Source organism: Coturnix japonica, chromosome 3 (assembly GCF_001577835.2).
Source record: "Coturnix japonica isolate 7356 chromosome 3, Coturnix japonica 2.1, whole genome shotgun sequence".
In the NCBI taxonomy this organism is placed as follows: Eukaryota; Metazoa; Chordata; class Aves; order Galliformes; family Phasianidae; genus Coturnix; species Coturnix japonica.
The window spans coordinates 97,193,508-97,218,909 of NC_029518.1; the positions used below are offsets into that span (position 1 = coordinate 97,193,508).

The following is a 25,402-nucleotide window of genomic DNA, read 5'->3' on the forward strand; positions in this document are numbered from 1 at the left end:
ATGTACAAGGGGGAATGGTTTGAAACTGAGACAGGGAGGTTTAGGTTGGAAATGAGGAGGAAGTTTTTCACCCAGAGGGTGGTGACGCACTGAACAGGTTGCCCAAGGAGGCTGTGGATGCCCCATCCCTGCAGGCATTCAAGGCCAGGCTGGATGTGGCTCTGGGCAGCCTGGGCTGCTGGTTGGTGACCCTGCACACAGCAGGGGGTTGAAACTGGATAAGCACTGGGGTCCTTTTCAACCCAGGCCATTCTGTGATTCTATGAACATCTGGTCTGGAAGAAGGGGGAGGAAGGAAGAAGGGACTCATGTAACCCCTCTTCCTATTTTTGTTCTGTTTTTAAACCTCAGGTCTTGCTGAAGTACTCAGAATTCTGCTCATTAAAACTCTCAGCCCCCTCTTTCTCGGTGCACGACAGGACATTACAGCACCTTTTCTCCTTCTGTCTGTTTTTAATGCTCTTTCCTTTTTACCATCATGCTGCTGCTGTGGTGGAACAAATGATCTGTTAGTCTTATTGGAGACTTACCTTTCTACCCTCAGATCTCCCCTCACAGAAGTGTTTTACTGGATGGGCATACCCCTGGTGAGCTGCAGACCGCAAATGTCCATTATTGCTCATTTTTCTTAGGAAATTTGTGAGCATCTCAGCAAGAGACGAGACTTCTGCTGCGCTTAGTGCTGGGACGGCCAGAAAGAACTGTGCTGGCTTAGGTCAGATTCCTTATAAAATTATTGACTAATGCTTCACTGATGAGAAGAGCCAAACTCCCTTATCCACACTTCCTGTTTCTTTCTGCTTTTGATCATTTTCTCCCACGTAGACATGAGTTGTGACTTTGTAAGTGACGAAGTTTTTTGGTAGATCAATCAGAACAGGATGTTTGTCTTCTCCAGCAGTTCCCTCTTTTTATTTCTCAGAAGGTACCATTGACAGGGAAAGGTTTGTATGCTATTTTATAGGAAGCCTACATCTCAAATTTCATTTTTCATGCCTTATTTTTCCTGACCATCGCGTGCTTGCAACTTTGTGGAAGAAGTTCAAAGCAGCAAATGGAATCAGAGATCAGGAAGTGATTTTTTTCTGCTTTTCCACTGCGTACTGTACCTACTTTTCAATATGCACAACCAGGCAACATTCTGCTTGTCTTGTATGCATACTTAGATGTATATAGGAGTATAGGTATATGCATATGTCTATTCTTCTACATGTGTGTATTTGCTGTAGAGATTATTGTGTAGGCTCAAACATTGCTATGTGGTTAATTAGGGTTAACGGTTTTAGAAGAAAATCCCCACACGAATCAGAACTTCTGATGTTTAGGCTGTATATAGCGTATATATAGTGAGTCTTAAGCCAGTATTTGAAATGACAAAAATGACTTCCAAGTATTCAGTGGTCTACATCCCTCTTTACTTTTGAAGTCGAAGATATTCAGACAGGTTTGCAGTTGGTTGTTCTACCCTTGTATTGGGATAAAAGGTGTCTATGCTAAACTCATGGTCCATCACTAGAGTTGGTTGCCAAAAGTCATTTCTTGTTTTTGTTGTTAAATGGGTTTTAAGTGGAAGGGGAGTTCATCAGTTTGGGTGCTACTTGATTTCCATTGCCCACAGAAAGAGTAGTATGTGTCCATCAAATTTTAGAATCTTTTAGGTTTTAGAAAAGGATACTAGCTTAAATAAATAAAATAGGTTCATATTTATAGATCTTGTTGCCCTGCTATTCCATTAGGTGATGATCTAGATGTTAAGCGGCTGAGCAGCTCCCCTTCCTTCTGGCACAGAAATCTGGATTTCTCAGTGGTTGTGAACTTTCCTCGTGTAATTAAACCAAATTTCAGTCCTGCTGTTTGGCACAGAAATAATGTTCTGGTGATTCGCTGTAGTTTCAAAAGGGCGTGTTAAAAAAACCACTTTGTACTCCACTTTCTGCATGAAGCGTAACAAGGAAACTTCTTTAATTGCATTTTGATTTTCAATTCAGTGTCCAATAATTAAATATAAATGTTTATTAGACGTTATTCTCATCTCTACTACAGTAATTAAAAGTTGTAAAGCGGTAGAAAGGGGCTATCTTGTGTTGCGCAGCGTAGCTCCTAGAGTTTGCGTATTTTCTTCTGCAGTTATTAATGAACAAAGATATTTTCTTAGTGAAAGGCATTTTCAAGAATTGCATTACCAGCTAAACAATTTCAAAAGTGGCATTTAATAATATTGTAAAATAAAACTATTTCCCATGGTTGACTGAATAATGTAGCTTCTTCGAATAGTACAATCTTTAGCTAATTAACTGGGTGCTTTCATATCAGCAGCTGATTATTGCTTCTGGAAACAATCATTTAACCACTGAGAGAGGAACAACACATCTTAATAGAGACGTTTTTCCTTGCAGATCAGCTCATTAAAAATTTTCTAGTGCATGTCATCAGCAAGGCTGTAAAGTAGTTTGGGATGATCCTGTGAACTTTCATAGGCCTCCATCTGTACAGTAGGTACAGAGGGTTGATTTTCTTAGGAGTTCTTTCTTAGCCTGATCAACTGTAAGGATGGTGAACATAAATCCTAACGTTCATTAGATGTCAGTTAGTCTAAGCACGTGCTTCTTAAATCAGTGAGCTCAGTGGCAAATTAGGTAAATTTATGACTTGCCTATAGAAGAAAAGAAAGAAATAAACGTGTTTTAAAGAATGGTAACAAAATAATTTAAAATTCCTTTAATTAGAAGAGAGTCTCATTTAGACAATTAAAAAAAACCAAACACCTTTGTAAGGAATCTTGAGATACTTTCACAAAAGTTTTTGGAGTTCTTGGAAGACTTTTAGGTGTCAAGTCAACAAACTGCTGACAAATGTTTTATTATAATAAGAATCTACACAAAAATATTTTTTATTCCTTGATCAGAACAAAATATTGGTATTAGAAATACCCCATCTCTGATCACTATTCCGAATCTGTGATGATTGACCTCAGTTATTTCAGAAAGATGTAATTATAGGGCAGATGTTGTAAGTGGAATTTCTATTTTGATTTGAAAGAAGAAATTTAAATAAAATAAATGTTAAACATTATTTTTACTCAAAACTAATAAGCCAGGTTGCATAGAGAAATCAAACGTACAGTCATTTATATAATGAATGGGAGCCTTCCCATGTCTTGTGCCTGTTAAATCACACACACACACAATCATAGATGGATGGGTTGGAAGGGACCTCAAGGATCATGAAGCTCCAACCCCCCCACCACATGCAGGGCCACCAACCTCCACATTGAATACCAGCCCAGGCTGCCCAGGGCCCCATCCAACCTGGCCTTGAACACCTCCAGGGATGAGCAGAGATGTGTTACAGTGACTCACTTTTCTTTCCTTCCTTCCACCAACAGCCCTTGGGTGGTGATAGAATCATAGAATCACAGAATATCCCAAGTTCTAAGGGATCTGTAAGGATTGAGTCCAACTCGTTCTACGCAGGGCCACTCAGCATTGTTCTGACCTGGTTCTCAGCAGCATAACAGGGCAGACATCATCTATACATTGGACTAGGGGAGATTAGAATCACAGTGAATTCAGCTGTGGATTTTCTGCTCCCTGGGGCAGCTCTGAGTCTCCACTGATAGAGCAGCCTCTATGATGCTTGGACTGGAAATAAATACAGGTCTTGCGTGTAACATTGGTTTGAACAGCTTTTCTGTTTAGCCGTGCAAGGAAATAAAGCATTAAAATTATAAACTTATTCTACATTTGATCATATCAATTTAGATGAAATTGAGCAATATTTGAGCATTTCTCAGTAAATATAGCAACGGAGCATGAGTTACAGCAGCAGCATTTTCTCACATCGCTTTCTGTTCTTTTATCAGCTGTGTGCTCTTCGTTTATTGCCTCCCCTGAGTCATCAGTATTGGTCTAATGGACTGGAACAGCCTAAGGTGAATGGTAATTACTTATTGAGTTGCTGATAGCCCAGATGAGAATAGGACTTATTAGATCAGTAATAATGGAAATCTGTGTTTAATGCAGAAATTTTAGAGCCTAAAAGAGAAGTGTCTGAATTTATCATCTTTTCTTTCTGTGCAGGAAGTGGAGATACTGTTTTGCAAACGTTTAAAATTAATGATATGAATCATATTGTCAAAAGAAGACATTCCAAATGGTAAACATCAAAAAAGTGCGTGGTGCGTGGCCTTTCCTAACAAAACAATGAAGTGAATTGTAGAATCATAGAATCATAGAATCACCGCGGTTGGAAAAGATCTCTGAGATTATCTAGTCCAACTGTCCACTGAACATCAGCATTTCTGCATGACCCTTAGTTCAGCATCTAAATGTTTCTTGAACACCTTGAGGGATGGTGAATCACCCACATCCCTGGGCAGCCCATTCCAGCCCTTGACCACTGTTTTTCAGAGAAGAAATTTTTCCTACTATCCAACCTGAACCTCTGCTAGTACAAACTCAAGGCCATTCCCTCTCCTTCTATCACTAGTTATGCAGGAGATCAAGGAAAATGGTGCTCCGTTCTACAGGATAATGGCGAACATGTAAAGAGGATTTCTTTGCTCAGGAACCTGGCAGTCTGGTGTAAGAGTACATACAACTGTGTGTAGAAAAAAATCGGAAGATTCAAAAGATAAGAATGAGAATAATAGCAATAATAAATATAATCTGAAGATGCACATTTGCTCTGAAATTTTACCAGGTTTGCTATGAGATTTCTTTAGTGGATCCAGTGACTAGATCAGGTGGATCTAGTGACAAGTCATGAGTGAGACATCAGAGCAAAGGCAGTATGTGAACCAAGAAGAAAGCAGGTATATCTTACATGTTCACCAAGAAAAAGTATATTTCACACTATGCTTTTCATTAGTAAAACTATCAAAAAAGAAAGGTTTTAAAATAATCCAAAGATGGTCATAGAGTGGATTGGGTTGAAAAGGGCCTCAAAGGTCATCTACTTTCAACCCCCCTGACATGGGCAGGGTTGCCAACCACCAGACCAGGATGCCCAGAGCCACATCCAGACTGATGTGGTCTTAAATGTCTCAAATCTAAATATCTAAAAGCAGGAACACCATTTTTTCTTTAGGGACTTTAATCTTTGTTTAAATTCTTGCATGATGTTACTTTAAATGAATGAGATGTTTTGTAAATATTCAGCCAAATGGAAAGGAAGCAGGTTAGTGCTGCTGTGTACTTTACCGTAGAGAATGACTTGGAGACTCCATTTCTTTTATCTTTGCTGGAAATAAGAAGTAGCTTTTTGAACCTATGTCACAGAAAGCTCCAACTAACTCTTTCTGAAACAAGGAACATGTAATTCCAACCAAGCCTTCATTTTCTCTGTGTTCCCATATTTATGATGCTATCGAGCAATTCTAACAGTTTGTAAATGCTTCTTAGAATCTCAGGTTTTCAGTTAACAGTATTTGAAATGTCTTATTTTATTACAGAGTCATTCCCATAGATCACCTGAATGTACTGAGTACTTTTTTCACTTGTAAGAGAAACCTTGACTTCAAGTGGAGAGCAGAGCGATCCTGTTGTGTTGCGTGATCCTTTAACATTCACTCTTTTCCCTATTTCAGATTTGCCTTGATGCTGCAGCATCCTGGTAAATTCGTAGCTAGGGTTGCCCAATGTAGTTGGGATTCAGAAAGTCCTTTCCACTGTTACACACTGATCTGTCTGTCTGTCTGTCTACCCATCGATATTTTAACAACAAGTAAATCCCAGGGCACCTCAGTGCGTTTAGGGATTGTTTACCTTGTTCTTTTCTTGTCTTTCAAACAGAATAATCCTTCAAGGCCACTCATGCAATGATAGATACTAATTAATACCACGACTTGGGTCTGCTGTGCTGCTGGAATCTGCACAGCAATATCAGATACTGTACAACATCTGAGAGGAAATGTTGAGTGATCCATATCACGGGTCTTGTTCAAATGCCATGTATTAGTTTTAAAAAACCACTTTTACATCCAGGTTGAATATTTTCTGACTGCAGTGGGAAAAAACACACCATGCTTATTTAGACAGAACATACTTACAGTGTTATATGTTTTGTATGGATCGCCTCATTATTTTGTTGGCTTGTTTTATCTTTCTGTCATTTTTTAGTAATATTTGCAGTAATCATACCCAGGGACAGATTAGCTGATTTGATTTCTTTTCCCTCACTGTTGAATTGTTGGATCAGGGCACATCTGATGGCTGAAGTTCACTATCTGCTTTGGTGGGTGTTTATTGCTTATTGTATTTATATATATAGCTTTTGCTTTTAGGCTCTATGGAGCATTCCAATTTACATCAACTGCTGCCACGGCTTCCCTTGAAACCAAGACATTTGAGTGGCCTATGGGCAGATAAGTTTATGTTGAGCTAGCCTAAATAATATGGGCTAAACAGTATATTGTAAATCAATGCCATATTTTCAAAATTATGGAGTTAATTGTGTTTCTGAGGTTAATTACTAAAGTTTAATTTTACAGTCATACATGAATGTAGATATATGAATATATTTAAGGTAGTTCATTTGAATTTGCAAGGTTGTCTTGTTTGTAGTTGAATTACAAAATACTTCTGTCCTTGTTAGATATTGGTCACTGACCCCCTCCCCATTGGTTTACATACTGCTTATGATCATTTGCAGTATAACTTGTAGTGCTTGGCTGTGATTGTTTTCTGTTTCTGGTTTCCTTACCATTGACTAAGCTGAAGACGATGATATTGTTAAGACTGCTAATTTAGACCTTGGGATGTACGTACTCAGTCTTCCTCTCTGCTCTTGGCTTCTGTTGCCAGAGCTATGCCAAGTAGCTCCTAATTTTGTCCTTCTGAGGGCTGCGAGAATAAATTCAATAAAGTTATTAAGTATGAGATACCATTGAGGCTTTCACAGTAACTGAGACAAAGTAGAAGGGGTGAATTTTAAATTCTGCTTCTTAAATGCCCACTTATGTGATTTTTGAAATTGGTTTTCCTTGAACAGTTAGAGCAGGCAAATTCAATCAATTGAGTATTCGCAGAAAGTAAATACAAAAGCAAAGCGAGCATGGTCAAAGCAAATTAATTTCAAAATGTGAGTGACTTTCATTAGGAAATGCTTTTACGGTCTTGCCAGTAAGCATTCATCCAACCCTCCGTTGGAAGTATCGCGATAAAGGTTTTGTTTCACTTTGGGGAAGGCAATGAAATTTGAAACACAGAGTGGCAAACGCAGATGAAACGTTAACAAAATTAAAGAGTTTTTTAACCCATCTTCTTTCAGGATGAACCATTTCAGTGATCCTAATCCCACAGAGGTCACTGTTAATTGTTTTATTAACTTGGTCTATATGGTAAATAATCATATATGTTGGGTTTTTTTAGTGTTCTACACAGAACATAGATTTCCAATTTTCAAATACCAAATAAAGTTCATCAGCAGCCTTCTTAATAAAGGCAGCAATTACATTTTCATTATTCCCTCACTGCTTGTTAAACTGGGTCTAGAGTGTTTTATGGGTCTAGAGCAATAAACATTATCTTATGTTGAGAGGTATTATAAAGTGTGGAGAAAAACATAATTAATTATTATTATTGGAAATGTTCAAGGTTTTCATGTGAGAATGCCAGAGAATCTAATTATATCTTTTTTTTTACTGAACAACTTGATATTTTGGAGCTGTGATAATGTCATACAAAGACTTTCATCTATGGGTGTTGCCAGTGAATATTCTGTAGTTATTAGCAAACAGAAGTTTACTACCTCATGATTTTTGGCAGCATCTAAACGCTATTCCATCTACACTGTGTGAAGACAGAGATGACTTCTCTTTCTACATGTGTCTTTCATGTAAAATTTGCACAAAGTTAGAAACTTCTGTTTCAAGCAAGGCAACTTTTTGATCTTTGAGTTTGTGCTCACAGGTATAGAATCAAAGAATTGCCTGGGTTGAAAAGAACCACAATGACCATCCAGTTCCAACCCCCTGCTGTGTGCAGGGTCACCAACCAGCCGCCCAGGCTGCCCAGAGCCACATCCAGCCTGGCCTTGAATGCCTGCAGGGATGGGGCATCCACAGCCTCCTTGGGCAACCTGTCCCAGTGCGTCACCACCCTCTGGGTGAGAATCTTCCTCCTAAGATCCAACCTCAACCTCCCCTGTCTCAGTTTCAAACCATTCCCCCTGTCCTGTCACTGTCTACCCAAACCTGGTGTGGTCGTGCTGGCAGCGTAGCCAGAGCATATTTGCTTAAATGCACACCAACTCTTTATATATAAGCCTAATTATTGTTCCTTATTGCTCATTGAAATAGTACATAGGAGTCAGAGATCTGAAACATAAAGTGCTGAGCTCTTAGGAAAATCTGCCACCAGTTCAATGGAAGCTGCTGAATCCTTTTGAAAGTCTGCTGTTCATTTATTTAGTACCTTAAGCTGCAGCTGGTCATAATACATGTGACAAGAAAAAAAAAAGTACCAAATTGGAGACACATTTGCATTGCTATTTCAGCATTATAAAGATAAAAATACTGTAGAACTGTTGCAGTTTTCTGCATACTATGCATTATAAACACAGGATGCTTGATGTTATATTTACTTCTTGTAGCTAAAGACACATTAAAGTACTAAAACCGTGATTATGTTTTGTCATTTTATGAAGGGAAAAATGTTAAAAATCCCACATCCATTTTATCTGCCAAAAATATGCTTTGTCTACCATGAAATCTTAAGCATTAGCTGGTATTGCTCATCAAATTGTATAAGGCAGGATTTCCCAGCAGTTCTCTTCTATTTCCTGGTTTAACCAAGGAAGGAGTGCTGTTGCCATCCACTGTAGTAGAAGATACACAAGTGTGAGATGTTACAGAAGCAATGAGAACCGAGTGAACTCATCCAGGGCTGAAGGTATTGAAATACAGCACTATTTCCATATCCCTCATTCATTACAACCCATGAAATTGCTACACATGAGTGAGTTGTTAAAGAATGATGGTGGTTTGCTGAGTTGTATGTCATACCATAGCTGTGCTGAACAAGCCTTGCCTGAGCCTTGGATGTGAGCTCTAGGTAGTTTGCCTACAACATGTAAACCCATAATGGATAAATCCATTACACCCCATTTTTTTCAATTACATTGTAAGCTCAATATTTCATTAATGTCTTATTTCAGTTAAGGTCTTGTGGAGCTTAAGAATACCATAGAGAATGCTACATTTCTAAAAGGATGTAGTTTACTAGTTAGAGAAAGTGCGTTATGTATTTGGAGAACATAATTCATTGTTCTTTACTGAAGGAAGACTTCAGTTCCTGTTGGATAAAGAAGCTGGGTTTTACTGTTAATTATGGTAATACAATAGATATTGTGGTGCAGCTAATGCTGTCTTACCAACACAGCCCCTCTACTATGCTATGTCTATTTTATTCCTCAGAGGAATGACATTAGAAATACAAAATGCACTGGAAAATTATATTAAAATCAGATTTCTGTGTCTGACTTCAGGTTGTTCTTTGTAAAGCCCTTATCCCCTTATCCCCCTGTTGGTCATACAGAATTTACAGTGTTTAACCATGGGTTCTATGGTCTATTCACTTACAGCTGCCAAAATAACTTCATGGGACACTTTCCTTCTTTTCAGAAGGAGAATTCTAGAACTTGGGAATGGCCTCAGTTCTGGCAGGGGAGATTCAGGTTAAATGTTAGGAATAAATTTCATCTCCAAAAGAGTGGTCAGGCTCTGCAATGGGCCAGGCAAACGTGCTTTCACTCATCATAGCAGCTGTCTAAAATGGTATTTTAGTAAAGTGCTGTGTATGATCTGTTTAAAAGATTTTTGTAAACACCAAAGAGCCGTATTTAATTTACCATCTACATCTACTGTAAGTTCTTGATTTAGTCAGTCAGTGCAGTACTTTCCATGGATTTCCTTTGGACTAGGAATGATGGCTGGAGATCCAACAAGAGGTACCTATCGTTTGCCATTACCTGAAAGAAAGCCTGATCACCTCAATGAAGCGATTCAGTTCTATAAATGTAAATATTCTTCATGTGAAGCATTACGAGTCACCACCAGAATGCCTAGCTTAGCGTTTTACAGGTAAATAAAAACAAACGGCTCCCATTTGTGTGCTGGGCTCATGAAGTCACTGAAGTCTTACCTACAGTGAATTAAATCCCTCTTGTGTTGAGGAAGATCTCAGCACTCAGAGAACATCTGTGTATTCTACTCTCCTACTGTTATCCTAGGGTTATTTCCCTCAGGTAACAATGCTGGACCTCTTCACTCTCATCCTGAATGACTTACACACTTTGGAGAGGAAGTCAGTTGTGGAGCATCATGGATCCCTGAAATGTGAATGCTGTTTTGCACCAGTCGGTGGTTAGCTTTGCGATCAGTGTTCACTAGTTTCAGTAAAGGGACAGAGTTTGAACCAGAAATGCTGGACTAATAAGTTTGACTTCAGATAGAAGAGAAAGCAGTAATTCTGTTAAGTACAAAATACTTTGTGATGTCTTTTTGTTGCTAAGAAGAAGGAGAATTAGCCTTGAAATGCAGTCTCTGCTCAAGATGAAGTTGCATCCCCTCTGGATGCAGCAAGAGAAGCAATGCCATGTTGTTTCACAAGGACAGCAGTGCTTTGGATAAACAGTATTTAAGGCTGAGGTGTATTTTTGCGGCTTTGAGGCAGATGTGTGGGGACAGCTAAGTGGTGCCTGTGCCCTTTTCACTGCACTCATCTCTATTTTTTACTATTACAAGCTTCTTCTAGGAGCAAAGCCACAATTCCCCTTTTAGAGCCAGGAAAGCCCATAGGCCGCACCATCGCGTTGTGGGGATGCAACAAGGAGCCTGACGTTCGCCTGGAACAGATTGCGAGGGGAAGCCTGGGCCCGTCAGGCTCTGCTGAGCACCGGGCCCGGTCATCCATCACTGTCAGGAGCAGAGGGAAGGAGGCACTGGACCGTTCCTGCTCATCTGCTGACTGACAGCTGAAGGAGGCCTAATGCCACCTCCGGGCAGATAATCTGCCATCAAGGGGGAACGTGGATGAGGGAGATACTATATCACAGCCTGCACGCTGCTCCGTGCTCAGAGCTGCTGACATCTTCACAAGGAAAGAAAGAAATGTCAGCTGCGCTTTAAGGGGCCGCGGTGTATTGTAATGCTTCGCCGAGGCCGCGCGGTTCCTCATTTCCATCATTTCTTGTAGATCTGTTTTAAAAAAAAAAAACCCAAACAACAAACACGACAGATTAATGGCTTTGTGGGGCCACGCAGTCAGGCACGGAATGATAACAGGAGGGCAGTGTTCCTTATGAGCAGGAGAAATGTTTGTTTCACCGATGCTTCTAATTCATGGGACTGCAGACATGCTGCAAAGCAGTGTGATGATTTAAAAATAGCAGAGCCCACTCTGCCAAATATAGGCCTCTGCGTAAGCCTACATTCTTAAGGAGCGTGAAAAAAATGGCCTTGTGATGGAAAACTGCAATTAAAACAAGAAAAACCTAGTAAGTAAGGATTAATGCTATTTCCTGCAGAGTTTTGTGCAGCAAATACTTCCCGTGGTTGCTAATTTAGAGCAGTGCTCTACAGATAGGCTCCAAACCCATGTGAGAATATTCCATTTTCAAGAATTCCTGTTGTACCACCTCAGGAAGAATTCTGCGTCCTTAATTCAAGGTTTTATTGTTGTTTTATTTGCTATTATTTTTATTAACGTCGCCTAATTTTGCTATTCATTACAAATCATATGCATTAGCTTAACTGGGGAACATTTTAATTGAGCACTGCTGGAGATTTTCCAATAAATTAACATTACATACTTTTAGCAGATGTCTGAATTAGGCATTGTTATTAGACATTGTAATTAAGAGAAGTATTACTCAAATTAAAATCTCAGGGCCTTGGAAAAATCGAATTGTAGGTGACTGAGTGATGTTAACTCATGAATAGAAAGGGACTATTGAACTCCCTCCTTTGGGTTTCATTTGGCCACTCAACACACTTTAAGTTATCTGGAGAGGGAGTTAGCCAGGATCTTTGGCATAAAGAATCAAGACATGTTTTATCAGTGATGTTGTGAACTATTTGACCCATAATTGTGTTAGTGGTAAAAGGAACATTACAGATTTCTGGGAAAATGAGTGAGTTAACTCACAGAGTGAGTTACTCTATGCTGCATATCTCTCACATTTAGCCCAGGTGCTGCAAATAAGAGGAACCATTCCTAGATCAAGCCCTTTCATGCTGTATTTTAGGAAAGACAAGGGTGTTAATGTGATCTTGTTAGCCCCAATGTCATGTTTTGCTTCAATATTAAAATATGGCAATATTACTCAAATAAGTGTGTACTGCAGAAGCAATGTTTCTCTGAGATTCCCTCTTCAGGAAAACAATATTTGAGTTAAGCCCTGTAAGTAAAAACTTGAAAAACCACTGCTTTGCCATTTATCTACAAATACATGGCCAGCCAGGAATTTCACTGGGATTCTTCCACTTTGAACTTTGAACAGTGACGCCCTGGAACAGGTTGCCCAAGGAGGCTGTGGATGCCCCATCCCTGCAGGCATTCAAGGCCGGGCTGGATGTGGCTCTGGGCAGCCTGGTCTGGTTGTTAGCGTCTCTGCACATAGCAGGGGTTTGAAACCAGATGGTTATTGTGGTCCTTTTCAACCCAGGCCGTTATATGATTCTGTGATATGGTTCTATGGACGTTTTCTGTGAATGTCTGGCAGAAATATCTTTAGTTTAGTTTTGAGAAGCTCTGAACAAAAAGAGTCACTATCAGCTTGTTGGTGTTAAGATAGCCAATATTAACTGACAGAAGACCTGGCTAACCTTAGGCTTGAACACTCAAAAAGGGGCATCCTCTTAAATCAAAAATCAAATGCAGAAGATTGTTTATGTAAATATGAAGTTGTAAAAGGAAATGAGAAAGAAAGCAATGCATTTAAGCAATCTGGGGGGTTTTACCATTAGGTCAGCACTGTTTTGTGAAGCTTGTTTTCTTTATCATAAGCTAGGCAAAGATTTGGCATCTGTATTGCTGATTCACAAGTAAGGAGATGCTGAGCCAAGAAGTGCCAGGAAGCATATCAACTAGGAGTGCATCCCCAGCAGCAGCAGTCTGTTTGAGAGAAGCTGAGGACACATGGGTTTCCAAGGTCTGGCCATTATCAGACTTTATTTATCCTGTGAATCTTCCGTCCTTCCCTCAGGCTCTGGTTCCTGTTCTTTTAGATGTTTTTTTTTCCTCCAGAAACACTGGGGCAAAAGCTCGTTCTCCATAATAAGCAAACTGTGCTATTCCTGGAGCTACTTTGCATCTCTCTGTGCTTCACTGCAGAATTTCTGCCTAGAGCTTTGTGCTGGTTTTCGTTTTTCATGGTGCACACATGATCTCCCAATTGAGTATCCAGTGCATGTTTAATTCATGTGCTTTTCACCCCGTCTTTGAGATCATTAATAAAGCTGCTAAATAAACCCAGGCTTAACAATCCTCCTTGCCACACCCCACTGGACATCTCCTCCCAACTCTGAGCTTATCATCATCCTTTGTTTGGATCTTTCTGTCTGATAGTACTCTTATCCAAGCTGGTTTAGATAAGGGTTTCAAGTAGGGCTCAGAAAAGCATTGTCCGGAGCTCTGTGGTAAAGTCCAGTTGTATTTTATCAGCTCAGTTCAATTCCTGCACTGACAACCAGATGCTACTGACAGTGCCTGAAAAGCAAGAATGGTAGAAATGGCACAGATTGTCTCCCTTACCACGATGTCTCAAAATCACACTCTGTTCTGGGTTAGGGCTTTTTCTAGGCTCTCAGTGCACAGCTGATTGTTACAGAGTGCTGCTGTATTCTCAAATACGATGGCATGCCGACCCGTTCATTTGTAGAAGAGGATAATTATCAACCCCAGTCATTTACCAGCCGAGCATTAAGTTGCACACAGAAAATCCAATATTAATTTTATTATTTTTGTTTGGGTTACCACATCATGATACAAGGCCAGCAGCTGAAATCTCTGTAGGTGAGTGTACCATCAGCTTGACCGCACGTTACACAGAAGCAGGCAAACAGTTGTTGAAATTTTCACGTCCACTTCAACAAAAGCAAACTGCCTAACCTGGGTGAACGCTGTGTTAATTAGAGCTCTGTGACTGCAGTGCAGAACAGAACTGGATATGAGATTGTGTACCTTCCAGCAACCCTTGTAGACAAGATCATTTTTCTCTGCTGTCATTTCCTCTGCTGTTTTGATCAAATGTTTTACTGTTAGCATTCGTCTGGTTTATATATATTTGTCTGTTTTATTTATTCTGGTTTATAACTCAGAATCTCCACTGGCGTCGAGGCCTTACTTTGATGAATATGCATGTGTACGCAGGTACATATAATCCTCCCACTGACTAGGTCATAAATCTCAGCGATAATACTGAAGGTGAAGGAGGTGGAATTCATCTGAGCCCATCAGTAGTTTCCTTATAATTGACACTGAGAAATTGACACTTTTGAATATGGTTCATTTTGTCCTGAAGAAAACATCCCAAATATGTCACATGAATCACTGCAGCAGTGTTTGTTTCTTTCCAGTGCACAGCAGAATCCAAGGCCAAATTCTTAGTTGCGGATATCCATTGTAGATGGATAAGATAGATAAAGCTAAGAGGTATGAATTCCAGTTTGAGTGTACTTAGTTTTGCATTGATGTATCTACCCCAAACCTCAAAATGTAAACACTTGGTCGACACAATCAGAAAATACATTAAGCAGCACGTGCAGGTACAGTCAATTTTATGAGTTTTATGTGTGCATGAATGTTACATAATGGTATGCGGTTTTGTGTCCTTTATTATAGTTTCTAGGGCAGTTTCCTCTGGCCCTACCCTTATAATACATCTTTCATCCTTACATTTTACTCGAACACCCCGCCGTCCTTTTCCTAGCTGCTATCTGGTGCACCCAATGCCCCACACACAGGGTTTACATCTGCTGTCTCTCTGGTCTCATGCAGGACCATACAGCTGGCTTTTCTCATTGTCATATGCATTTTCCTATCTTCCCAATCGCAGATACAGTCTCCTATGGCCTTGCAGCCCATCCACCCTTTCACACTGCCATGCTGGCTTCCCTTGTGGTCCATCGCCGCATGACATACTGCTTCCTATTAGCACAGTCACACAGCTACAGGCACAGCTGTTCAGCCACTAATCTGCAAACCCCAGTAGATTGGAAATTTCAGAAGCGCTTTTTCTCCCCTTCTGTCTCCCCACTGCCCTCTCCTAAGAAATGAATCCATTTTCATTTTCAAAAACTTATTTTCCTGTCATTCTTGTTGGTGCTTTTCCCAGCGAGAAATGCAGAAGAACAAAATCAGAGTGCGATAATCTTGCCTTTGTTCATTAAAAATAACCTATGTTTGTTGAGAAGTCCATGTGTTCTGGGTTCTGAGCTGACACGCCGTGCTAGGGCGCATCACATTTTGTAGCATCAATCAGTTTGTGTGTAATAATCTGTTTGATAGAATGGATGCAGCAGAACACTGTGTGTCAGATTCTGAGACATCATCTCCAGAATACATTTCAAATCTATTTTCAGCTACCGTTCTTCCTTTCGTGACCTATTTTAATAAGTGAGCAGTTACTTATTTCTCAACAAAATCCATCATCTAATATTTTCCGTTTAACGATATCGTGCTTGTTTAATAATAGTTGGGAACCACCACGTGAGAACGACGACACCCTACTACAATTAGTTACAGGCAGTGAGTTACCGTTACGGAGCTGACCTCTATTTTTAATTGGTAGTGAGTTGACAGCTGATCTCTACTGACGGAGGATGATGGAAGTGCAGAAATGAGAGGTGAAGGATACCCAGTAGATCATGTACGCCGTCTCTCTGCCAGTGCCGAGAACCAAAATGACTTGTCAGATTTGGAAACATGAATGGCTGGATTCTGGAAGCAGTGTTCCAAGCCGAAAATATCCTTTGGGGGAACAAAGTGATTTAAAACACAGCTCTTGGGATTTCATCTGCTATGACATTAGATTTTCTTCTTACACGGGAGCTTGCAGAACTAACAGTTCTGCTCGTTGAACCGGACCTCAATATAAGGACAAGCTCCTATTTGGCTACCAGCTAAGAAGAATTTATGGACAAAACTCTGCCGTGAATCACGCACCTGCTATCACCATTAGCTCTGCAGAGGCCTGAAGCTGAGCAGCCCTCTCCCTCTTGTGCGTCTCACTTAGGGTTTCTTCTCTTTGGTAGCATTTACCATTTTGCTCATTAGATATTAGATGGTAGCATGGCATTGCCAAATTTCCATCATTTTTTTTCCTAAGCGTTGTGGTCTTTCACTGGAAATACAAATTAGATAATTTCTTGTTTACAAACCTGAAAGGAAACCCACTGGCCTTCAATTATGTACTGTATATTGATGGTGCACAGCAGTGAAATGTGTTATATGAAAAAGCAGTAGGGGATGAACAGGCCTGATAGCCCATGTGTCTCGCAGTGGGTTACCAATCATGCCATGAGGAGCTTTTACTGAATGTCTTACTCCTCACAAAGTGGTTCAATCATGCTGCAGGCTAGATTTGTTGTCGTGTCAGCTTTCAGAGTGCTGATAATCCAGCCTTCTCAAGCAGTAAAGCTTTCTCAGCCATCACAGAAGCAATGAATCTGACACCTTCTCATCACAGTGTTCATTTTACTGTGCTCCTTTTGGAGAGTGCAGTCTCAGACACCAAAGTTAAACTTGGGCTTTCAATGTGTTTTCAAATAAAACAACACTCTGGCTGTAGGTCATAGTGAAATGCCATCAGCCTGTCTGCAGTTTATGAGCAGAGCTTTCGAATGGCGTCTGCCATCCCACTCTTCATCGCTATGTTTTAAAGAAGTGGAGTTGTGGTTATGGATGAAATGCTCCTCTTACATCCAAAATGTTGGATGCATTTAGATAACTTACCTACTCAGTGAGAAACACTTTTCCTCACCACTGTGTATTTAGGTGAAAGCAGTCTTCTTCACACAGGCCTGGCTCCAAGCCCTTTTATTGCATCGGAACTTTTAGTTAAGATGAATATGGCAACTGTGCTAAATATTAGCTATATACACCATGTTCACCTAAAACTTTGTAAAAGCGAGCGGTGCTTTTATGGAATCATAGCATGAAAGGCTCAAAGAATCATTCTGATTGTAAAAGACCTCTAAGATCTCCAACCTCAGCCCACTTCAATGTGTCCCTCAGTTCCACATCCCCACAGTTCTGAATCACCTCCATGGACATTGACCCCACCACCTCCCTGGGCAACTATGTCATTGAATCACTGCTTTTTCTAAGGAAATTTTCCTTATATCCAACCTGAAATATCCAGCCTGTTTCTTTGGTGCCCACCTTTCAACTCTTACAACAATATATCCTTGCTTATATGGCACTTTGCAATTATCAGCCACTTAGCTATTTTTGCGACTGTTTTACAAACTACTTCTATCTTCTAGCCTGTCATAGAATGACACAGAGTCATTCATCAGATATTTCCAGCTTCTCAGTGACCTTGCTGCCATGCGGACGGCCAAGTGGGTGTTTGGTGAACCAATGGAGAAAAAACCTCCTTGATATTGCTGTGAAAGGAGTAGAAAAGTGCCCTAGACGAAACAGATGGGGGAAGAGGAGTCGTTCAAGCAGCTGATTGGCTTTAGGAAGCTCCTTCACCCCATCACTGCTTATCCCTTTTCCTCGTCCTCTTCCCACGCAGTCATCGTGCTTGTGTGCTGAACGGGTGGCAGAGCTGTGTTCCAAGTCTTAGCCCAGCAAAGCTGGTAGAGAAGGAGGAGGCTCGTGGTAATTGGTTAATCAGCTATTTTCAATTCAATTCCTGGCTGTGCTTACCATGGCAAATTAACAGTCCTTGTGTGTAAATATGACCCCTACTCCTAGATTAATTTGATTATGGGAGAATCTCAGTTTTCATTTAAAAATAATAACTTTCTGGCCGCTCTGATAAAACAAGTTTGGATATGCAGTCTAAGTATTCCCTAATGGTTTAAAAAACAAAAGATAAATATGAAGAACAAATGAATCTCTTACGGGCGAATAAAAAATAATGCTTTTAAATCTCTGCTATGATTGCTTGAGGTTGAATATTTTGAGACCAGAAAATGTCTCATTTTCACTCAGTGCTGGATCAGCATCCTGTGAAAGCCAAATCTTTTTAAGGTTGCTTCATTTGAGTCCACAAGTAGGGCGCTTGTCTTCATTAAAGGCATCTGTTATCTTATCCTAGGTCTCCTGCAGTTATTCAGAATGGCCTGTATAGACTTTCTGCACTGCTAATTTCATTCTTGGTGCAACTTTTGTCTGTATTTCTGTGAGAGGTGATTTTGCCTATGAGTATCTGGCTGCTCAGTAGTGCACAAGTGCAATAATGTTGTATATTTAAGACAGAAGTACAAGCTTAAGTCCCTATTAATTACAAGTTATATTCTGTTAAGGGCCTGATACATGATATAAATGCTTTAGCAATGGCTGTATTAGGAATCTAACTTAACAGCAGCAAGTTTTTATGTATCAGGGTTTGATTTTCCTCTAGACTTATACATACAAGCAGAAGATTAAATCTGCTTAAAGCCATAGTCGGACTGGTCTGAAAGGAAATGTATTTTTATAAATTTCTCATTAGAACATCTTCTGTTGTTAAATTTCTATTACTGGTGTGATACCATTGACGTACATGGAACTGTGAAGATAATTGAAGTGCATGCTAATAAATTAAAATGTTCCCGAGAACAGGTCTAGGCACAGGAACTTGGTTGTCCATACTGGTAGACTGCTAAGACAGGGTATAATGTGATTTTGGTTAGGCTAATTAACACTCTCTCAAATACTTTCTAGATAGGACTTGTTTATTTTAATGGCTTACTGGTACAGATATTGCCCATTGCAAGCAGAGGGGGCAGGAAACTGGCATGGCTTGGCAAGCACCTGCTGGTCAACCTGAGGGAAAAGAAGGGGGTCAACCTGAGGGGAAAGAAGGGTAAGTACAGGCAGTGGAAACAAGGATGTGTCACCTGGGAAGAATACAGGATACTGTCCAGACGTACAAAGATAGAATTAGGAAAGCCAGGGCATGGAAGGAGACCCCAGATTGGGGCCCTCAATACATGAAAATGTTGGGCTTTTGGAAAAGGTCCAGACCTCATTATGGCCTTCCAATATTTACATGGAGATTATAAACAGAAGGGAAGTCAATATTTTACATGGGTAAAAAGTCATTGGCCAAGGGGGAATGGTTTTAAATGAAAGGAAGGGAGATTTGGGCTACATGTTAGGGAAGCTTTTCACTGGGAGGCTGATGAGATGCTGGAACAGGCTGCCCAGAGAGGTCGTGGATGCCCTGTCCCTGGAGGTGTCTAAGGGTTGGATGGGGCCGTAGGCAGCCTTATCTAGTACTTGATCTAGTGGTTGGCAGTCCTGCCTGCAGCAGGGTGGTTAGAACTTGAATATCCTTGAGGTCCCTTTCAACCTGAGCCATTCTGTCTTTCTAGTCCATGCATTTAACTTTACTTGAGTTCAGTCAATCTTTAGCAGAGGACAGTTGTAGGACTACGTTAGAAACTGTTCAGTGTTAGACTTCAAAGACTGAATGATGCTAAAGAAGTACTGCGGGCCTGAGCAACTTTTGATTGTTCTACTGAGCTACTTTTGATTATTTTTCCATACATTATGCTGTTTCACAGACAGAGGAGAAGGAGTCTAAAGATTATTTCCATAAAAATCCAGAGCATCTCAGGAGAAAGGGCCCAGCACTGTGTATCTATAAAGCAGATTTTGCCTGAAGCTAAAGTTGAATGTCAAGACCTCCAGGATATGTGTTGCTTTCATTGCATCCTATTTCTGTTCAGCAGTGAGCACAGTATGTTGCAGATTTCTCTCAGATTTAATTTGAAAAATGGTAGAGAATTCCTGCTGTTGTGGCTAGAGCGGCGTTTGGTAATTTGGAGAGGAAGTCCCAAATTGCTTCATTGAGAAATTATATAGACAAAAACTCTATCAGCCTGAATATCCATTCTAAGGAAAAAAAAATGTTCCCTTATTAATTATCTCTCTGTTGAAATCATAAGGGTCAAGAGGATCAAGAAGATGTTATAAAGACATCCGTGTCCTCCCAACTCTTCTTTTCCAAGTGCCTGAATGCTGTGTAGTCCATTGAAGCATTATCACTAAAAATACCACCTGTATTAACTTGTATTTTTCACCACTAGGAAGCTGAAGTTAACTTTCACAGCTAGCCATATGCTCACTGCTAGTCTCAGTACTTTCTATTTTATATATATTGTAAGCCTGTGTCTCTGGAATGCCAGTGACTTGGAAATGCAATGTATTGTTTCTGTTGGCAAGTTATGAAATGCCCATCAGATTATTTCTTCTAATTCCATGGGGCCAGGGTTTTTCTGATCCTTCTTCAGCTTCTCATTCCAACCTGTGGAGGAGAATTAAAGCAGTGAAAAATCCCAACTGCGGTACTGTTCGAATAGTGTATTTGTTGAGAGAATCTTTAGACCAAAATGGATTTTCTTTCTTCCTAAGGTAGAATTTATGTTTTGTGGAAGCCCTTGTAAATTTTGTTTATTTATTTTTTTCTTGCTATTTAATGCACCTAAGCAGAGGGCAGGGAACACTGTAAAAAAATGTAAAATAAAATGTAAATGTTAAGGAAATTAATGATTTTATCTGGCTAAGATCTTTGAAACAATACTGGAGGATGACTTGAGAAGTCTGAAAACATTATTTTCTTTCAAGCCCTATTCACCTCTAAAAGTTTAATACTAATTTTAATATATTGAAAGCCTTACCATTTGAAATGATAACTACATCATACATCATGTATGTCATTCACTCTTTAAATGAAGGCAGCTATCAGGACCAGGGCAGGGTTGGTTTATTTAATCTTGCATGATGTTTCGTAATTTTCCTGACTGTTTGCCCATCTCATATGGCTATAGATCATGTTGGTAATGCAAGCTAGAGCTAACAAGGTGGAAACCTTGTGTAGCACTGGCCATATTACAAGCCCTCTGGAGTCTCCTAACAATTTCCTTTCAGAATCCCCTTTCTTGACTTGCATGGCACAGGGCATTCAATCTCCTTAAATGTAAACAATTGTCTTCATGGGACCTCCTGCATCAACTGCAGATAACCCTGCTTCCCCCCATCACTGCCTGTTGATTAATGTTTGATGCCAGCTGGGATTAGGACTGCGTTATGCCTCCCCACTAATCAAAAATATTGCTTGCAGGGAGTTTGCAAGGCAGTCCTGTGTTCTCATTTTGACCTGTTTTATTCCACACCAGATTCTATACTACAGGGAGAAATATAGTACACATACTGAGGTAATCTCTTGGCTTTCTCCCTGGAAAGTGTTTTGTGCACAGAAACCCCTATTGCCAGTTCAGACGATTTTTTAATCCTTTCCACCAGTTCTGGCAATGACTCTTAGAACTGAGTGTGATCAGGAAATGAATGTGGAAATGGCAGTGGAAAAGACTGAGAATATTCTGTTGTGGATCTGTGTATTTTAGCTGGGGCTTTGAGTGCTCTGTTCCAGCTTCTACATACTGTCTTGACTGAAGAGTCATTGTAAACATATGATATCACAAGGACTCGGATTTTCTTTATGCTGAGGAGATGAGTTGAAAGAGAAGTACATTGGGATGCAAGGAATATTTTATTTAGAAGTTTGGAAACGGAGCAGTTTTTAGCCATCTTCTCTCATAGGGAGCAAAGCGAACTTCAGCCATTGTCTTGCATAGAAGCTCCCCTGTGTGCACCGTCAGTGTTGTCCATATGCACTTTTCTGCATGCATTGTATTCCTTAAGACTGGGTATCAGTCTTCATTCAGCTTTTATGCAAGTACTTTGTGTAATACTTCTGTCTTATACCCTCCCCCAGTATAAGTTACACAAGGGCACCGTCAAGTCTGTCGGTGAAACTGGTGGATCCTCTTGTGAGTGTACAGGTAAGAAAAGGCAAAACATGGCAGTGAGAGGAAATGCATCAGGAACAACCCTGTTAACCCCAAGGTGAGGGGACGGAGTGAAGTTGAGCTTGGAAAGAGTAAGGAGTGAGGAATGGTGGTTGTTTGAGTCTTTGTTTCTCACTGTAAACCTATTTCAGTTGGCAATAAATGAGCTTTCTCCAGTCTGTACCTGTTTTGTATGTAATGGTGATTGATAAGTGATCTCTGTGTCCTTATCTGTTTTAATCCTGTTTTCTCCCCACACCCTGTTGAGCTCCACTTTGTGTCCTGGGGTCTGTAGAGAGCTGTGCTGTTGAGAAATAGACTCAGAGGCTGCGGAGTCCCATTTATTGGGGATTCATGCAGGAGAGATTTGATAAATCGAATGTCAGGTGTCAATAGAACTTTAAGTAAAAATGGTTGTGTTTTCATGGAAAGTGTATATTCTGTTACATTTTTATCTTTTTTTTCTTTTTCCTTCTAGATAAACATCATGTCAATGGGAACAGAATGGTAGAACCTTTTCCAGAGGGAACTCAGATGGCTATATTTGGTAAGACATTGGCTTTAGAATGAAAGCTTTAAGATGTATTGTATTTTCAGCTCAAGTTCAGAATCTGGTCTTCATAGCCATTCCATAACCGTTCCATTCTGGAACTCAGACAGTTGGGTAGAAAGCTTTATCTACTATACTTGCAGATCTGTTTCCATTTGTGTGACCCCAAATGAAATCTGTTTTGTACTTTGTGAGTCATCCTGTAGACTTCCTGTTGAGAGACAACAGAGCTAGTTTGTTATTTTAAGCAAGATATGGACTTCAGCTTAATCTGGGAGTAGTCAGAATGTACTGATCTTCGTCTCTATGAATGAACTTATGGAATTTACTTGGGAAGAAAAAGGTGGATTCCTATGACATTTATCCTTAAAGGTTACTGTTGTAGAGAAGGAAAGATTTCCTAAATCTGTTTTGAACCGTAAGATTGGGTTGTTTAGAAAGGATATAATTCTTTACTAGATTCTGCAGGATGGTACAAAGTCACCTTAGGAAATTTATTGCCCTCTAGTAAATATTTATCCATCTGTGATGTTGAAGTAAATCTTGATATTCCTTTATACACTTGCTACATCATGTAGCCTGATGGAGCCATGAATTACAGTTAGTACGAGTCAGGTATATAAAGCAGTCCTTGCTGGTTTTGACCCGATCTCATTCTAATAGAATACATATAAATATTGTCAGACAACACCTGTAACAACAACTGGAGGATGTATGTAAAACAGGAAGATGTACCCCTGAAAGGAGGGAAGCAGTGCTGTATAAATGTCCAGTGTGCTGTAGCAAAAAGAATAAATGCAACCTATAGGTATGTAACCAGAGGTACAGTGGGTTGACAGTAGCAGGCAATTTTATACCTGTGTGCCGTGATTCCAAGACAGATACTAAAATGAATTTCACATTCTATTGAGGAATTAGACAAAATTCATTAATAGCAACAAAAAGCTTCATCACTGAAATGAACTACCAAAGAAAAAGAACTTAGAAAAGACATTGCATGGATATTTTAGAAACCTGAGCACTGCTCAGAAGTTCTTATATAATAACAGTTTATTAATCTACCTGGAATGAATTGATGATCTGAATCTGTTTTCAGACAACTGAGGTCTGTTTGTATTGGAAATTTTCAGCAATCCTGTGGGTATTCAAAGGTCTCAGTTAGCCATAGGCACCACTTTGTGATCCCAAAATTATATTTTCAATCGATTATTTCAGAATATCATAATAAATGTTAACTTGTCTGTGGTGCTAATGTTGCTGTGGTTACCATGGTTTGACAAGAGAAATGGTTTTGTGGGTTTCACCATTCAATTATCATAACAACTTCTACAAGTACTCTTCAGTTTTCCTCTGACTCAGTAGCATCTTCCTTCCAGTGTTCCCTTGTGTGGGGACCTAGGGGACATCTAAACATTCTTGGAGTGGTGGAATGAGAGTTTGCTTTATAGTTTTCTTGGAACTAGCAGAAAATGATTTTCTGTTACCTTTTGAGTTCTAAGGTTGAGATGGTTGTAGAAATACAACTATAAAGATAGAGTCAGAGAGTTCTGGTACAATCTGATACTGATGTAGTCATCACTATTAACATTTATAAAGCTCTTCCTTTATTTTCTTTTGGATGCTTAGATCAGTTTTTCAGTGTTTATAGCGGTGCGGGTATGAGTGTTATAGACTGTATAACTATTGATTGTACGTAATTTGTCGCGTTTCATAGGAAGTAGTATTCTACCTATGGAATTTCCTTGGAAAAGCTCCAAATCTTATTAAGTATCCTAATTTTAATCCTTTTGAAGGAGTCCTCTGTATTGCTATCACGCTTAATAGCTTCCATCATTTTTAAATTGCCCTAGATTTTCCACAAACGTGTGATTGCAAATGCTGGGATAGGTGGTGAAAACTCATGCTGTTGCCATCTGTGCTGTGAATAAATGGAAAACCTACGTGTTCTTAGGTTTACTATTAGACCTGAAATATAGTGGTATACAAACACGACTCTGATGATAATTGTTGTCATTTGTTGGCATTGGCATCACGTTCTGATAAGTGGTATAGAAAAAGGATGCTGCAGTGCATTTTTGCTGCCTCCATGGGGCTATGTTTCCTGTCCCAGTGTGAATAGGAATGAAAGGAAGTACTCAAAGATAAGTATTGTGTAAGTAAATCTTGTTTTCATATTGCTGTTAAGCCTACCTGTGTGTGCTCCCCTTAACAGCAAGTTCTTTGTATTTTAGGACTCTGTAAGCTGGGGGAAAATACAGAGCTAGTCATATTTTTGGGAGTAGTGTCTCTGACTCCACCTTAACAAGAAAGTGCCTCTGAAATCTTTTCTGCAGAAGCATCCCTTAATCTTTTAATTGTGGTCACACAGGGACAAGATTCAAGTAGTTGTCTCTGGAAAGGGATCCCTTTTCTTTAAAAGTATCTAGAAAAGAATCATAGAATCACAGAATGGTTGAGTTGGAAGGGACTTCAAGGATCATGAAGCTCCAACCCTCCACCACAGGCAGGGCCACCAACCTCCACATTGAATACCAGCCCAGGCTGCCCAGGGCCCCATCCAACCTGGCCTTGAACACCTCCAGGGATGGATGGGGCATCCACAGCCTCTCTGGGCAGCCTGTAAATAACCTTATGGTTAATCTCACTACATGCAGTGAATATTCCCACTACGTGTATAGTTTCAGATTCACCAGTAAAAATAAAATGTAAAATGCAATACTGGTTGTGTATGCTAATCTTTTTACCTGCTAGTGAAAGGCAGTCAGATTGCTTTCCATTGCTCCATCTTCTGCAAAACCTCCTTAGAGGTGCTCTTACTAATGCTGTGCTATTTACTTTGT

At 39.9% G+C, this 25,402-nt stretch overlaps 1 protein-coding gene across 4 annotated transcripts in view; it reads left to right on the forward strand.

Moving 5' to 3' along the window:
- The window catches only part of MSRA (methionine sulfoxide reductase A), a 241,674-nt gene that overhangs the window by 66,645 nt on the left and 149,627 nt on the right, over positions 1 to 25,402 (forward strand). For all 4 annotated transcript variants that reach the window (XM_015859751.2, XM_015859752.2, XM_032443475.1 and 1 more), the window contains one exon: positions 22,491 to 22,559. In XM_015859751.2, the coding sequence (XP_015715237.1) occupies positions 22,491 to 22,559 (69 nt within the window). The remainder of the gene's footprint in view (positions 1 to 22,490; positions 22,560 to 25,402) is intronic.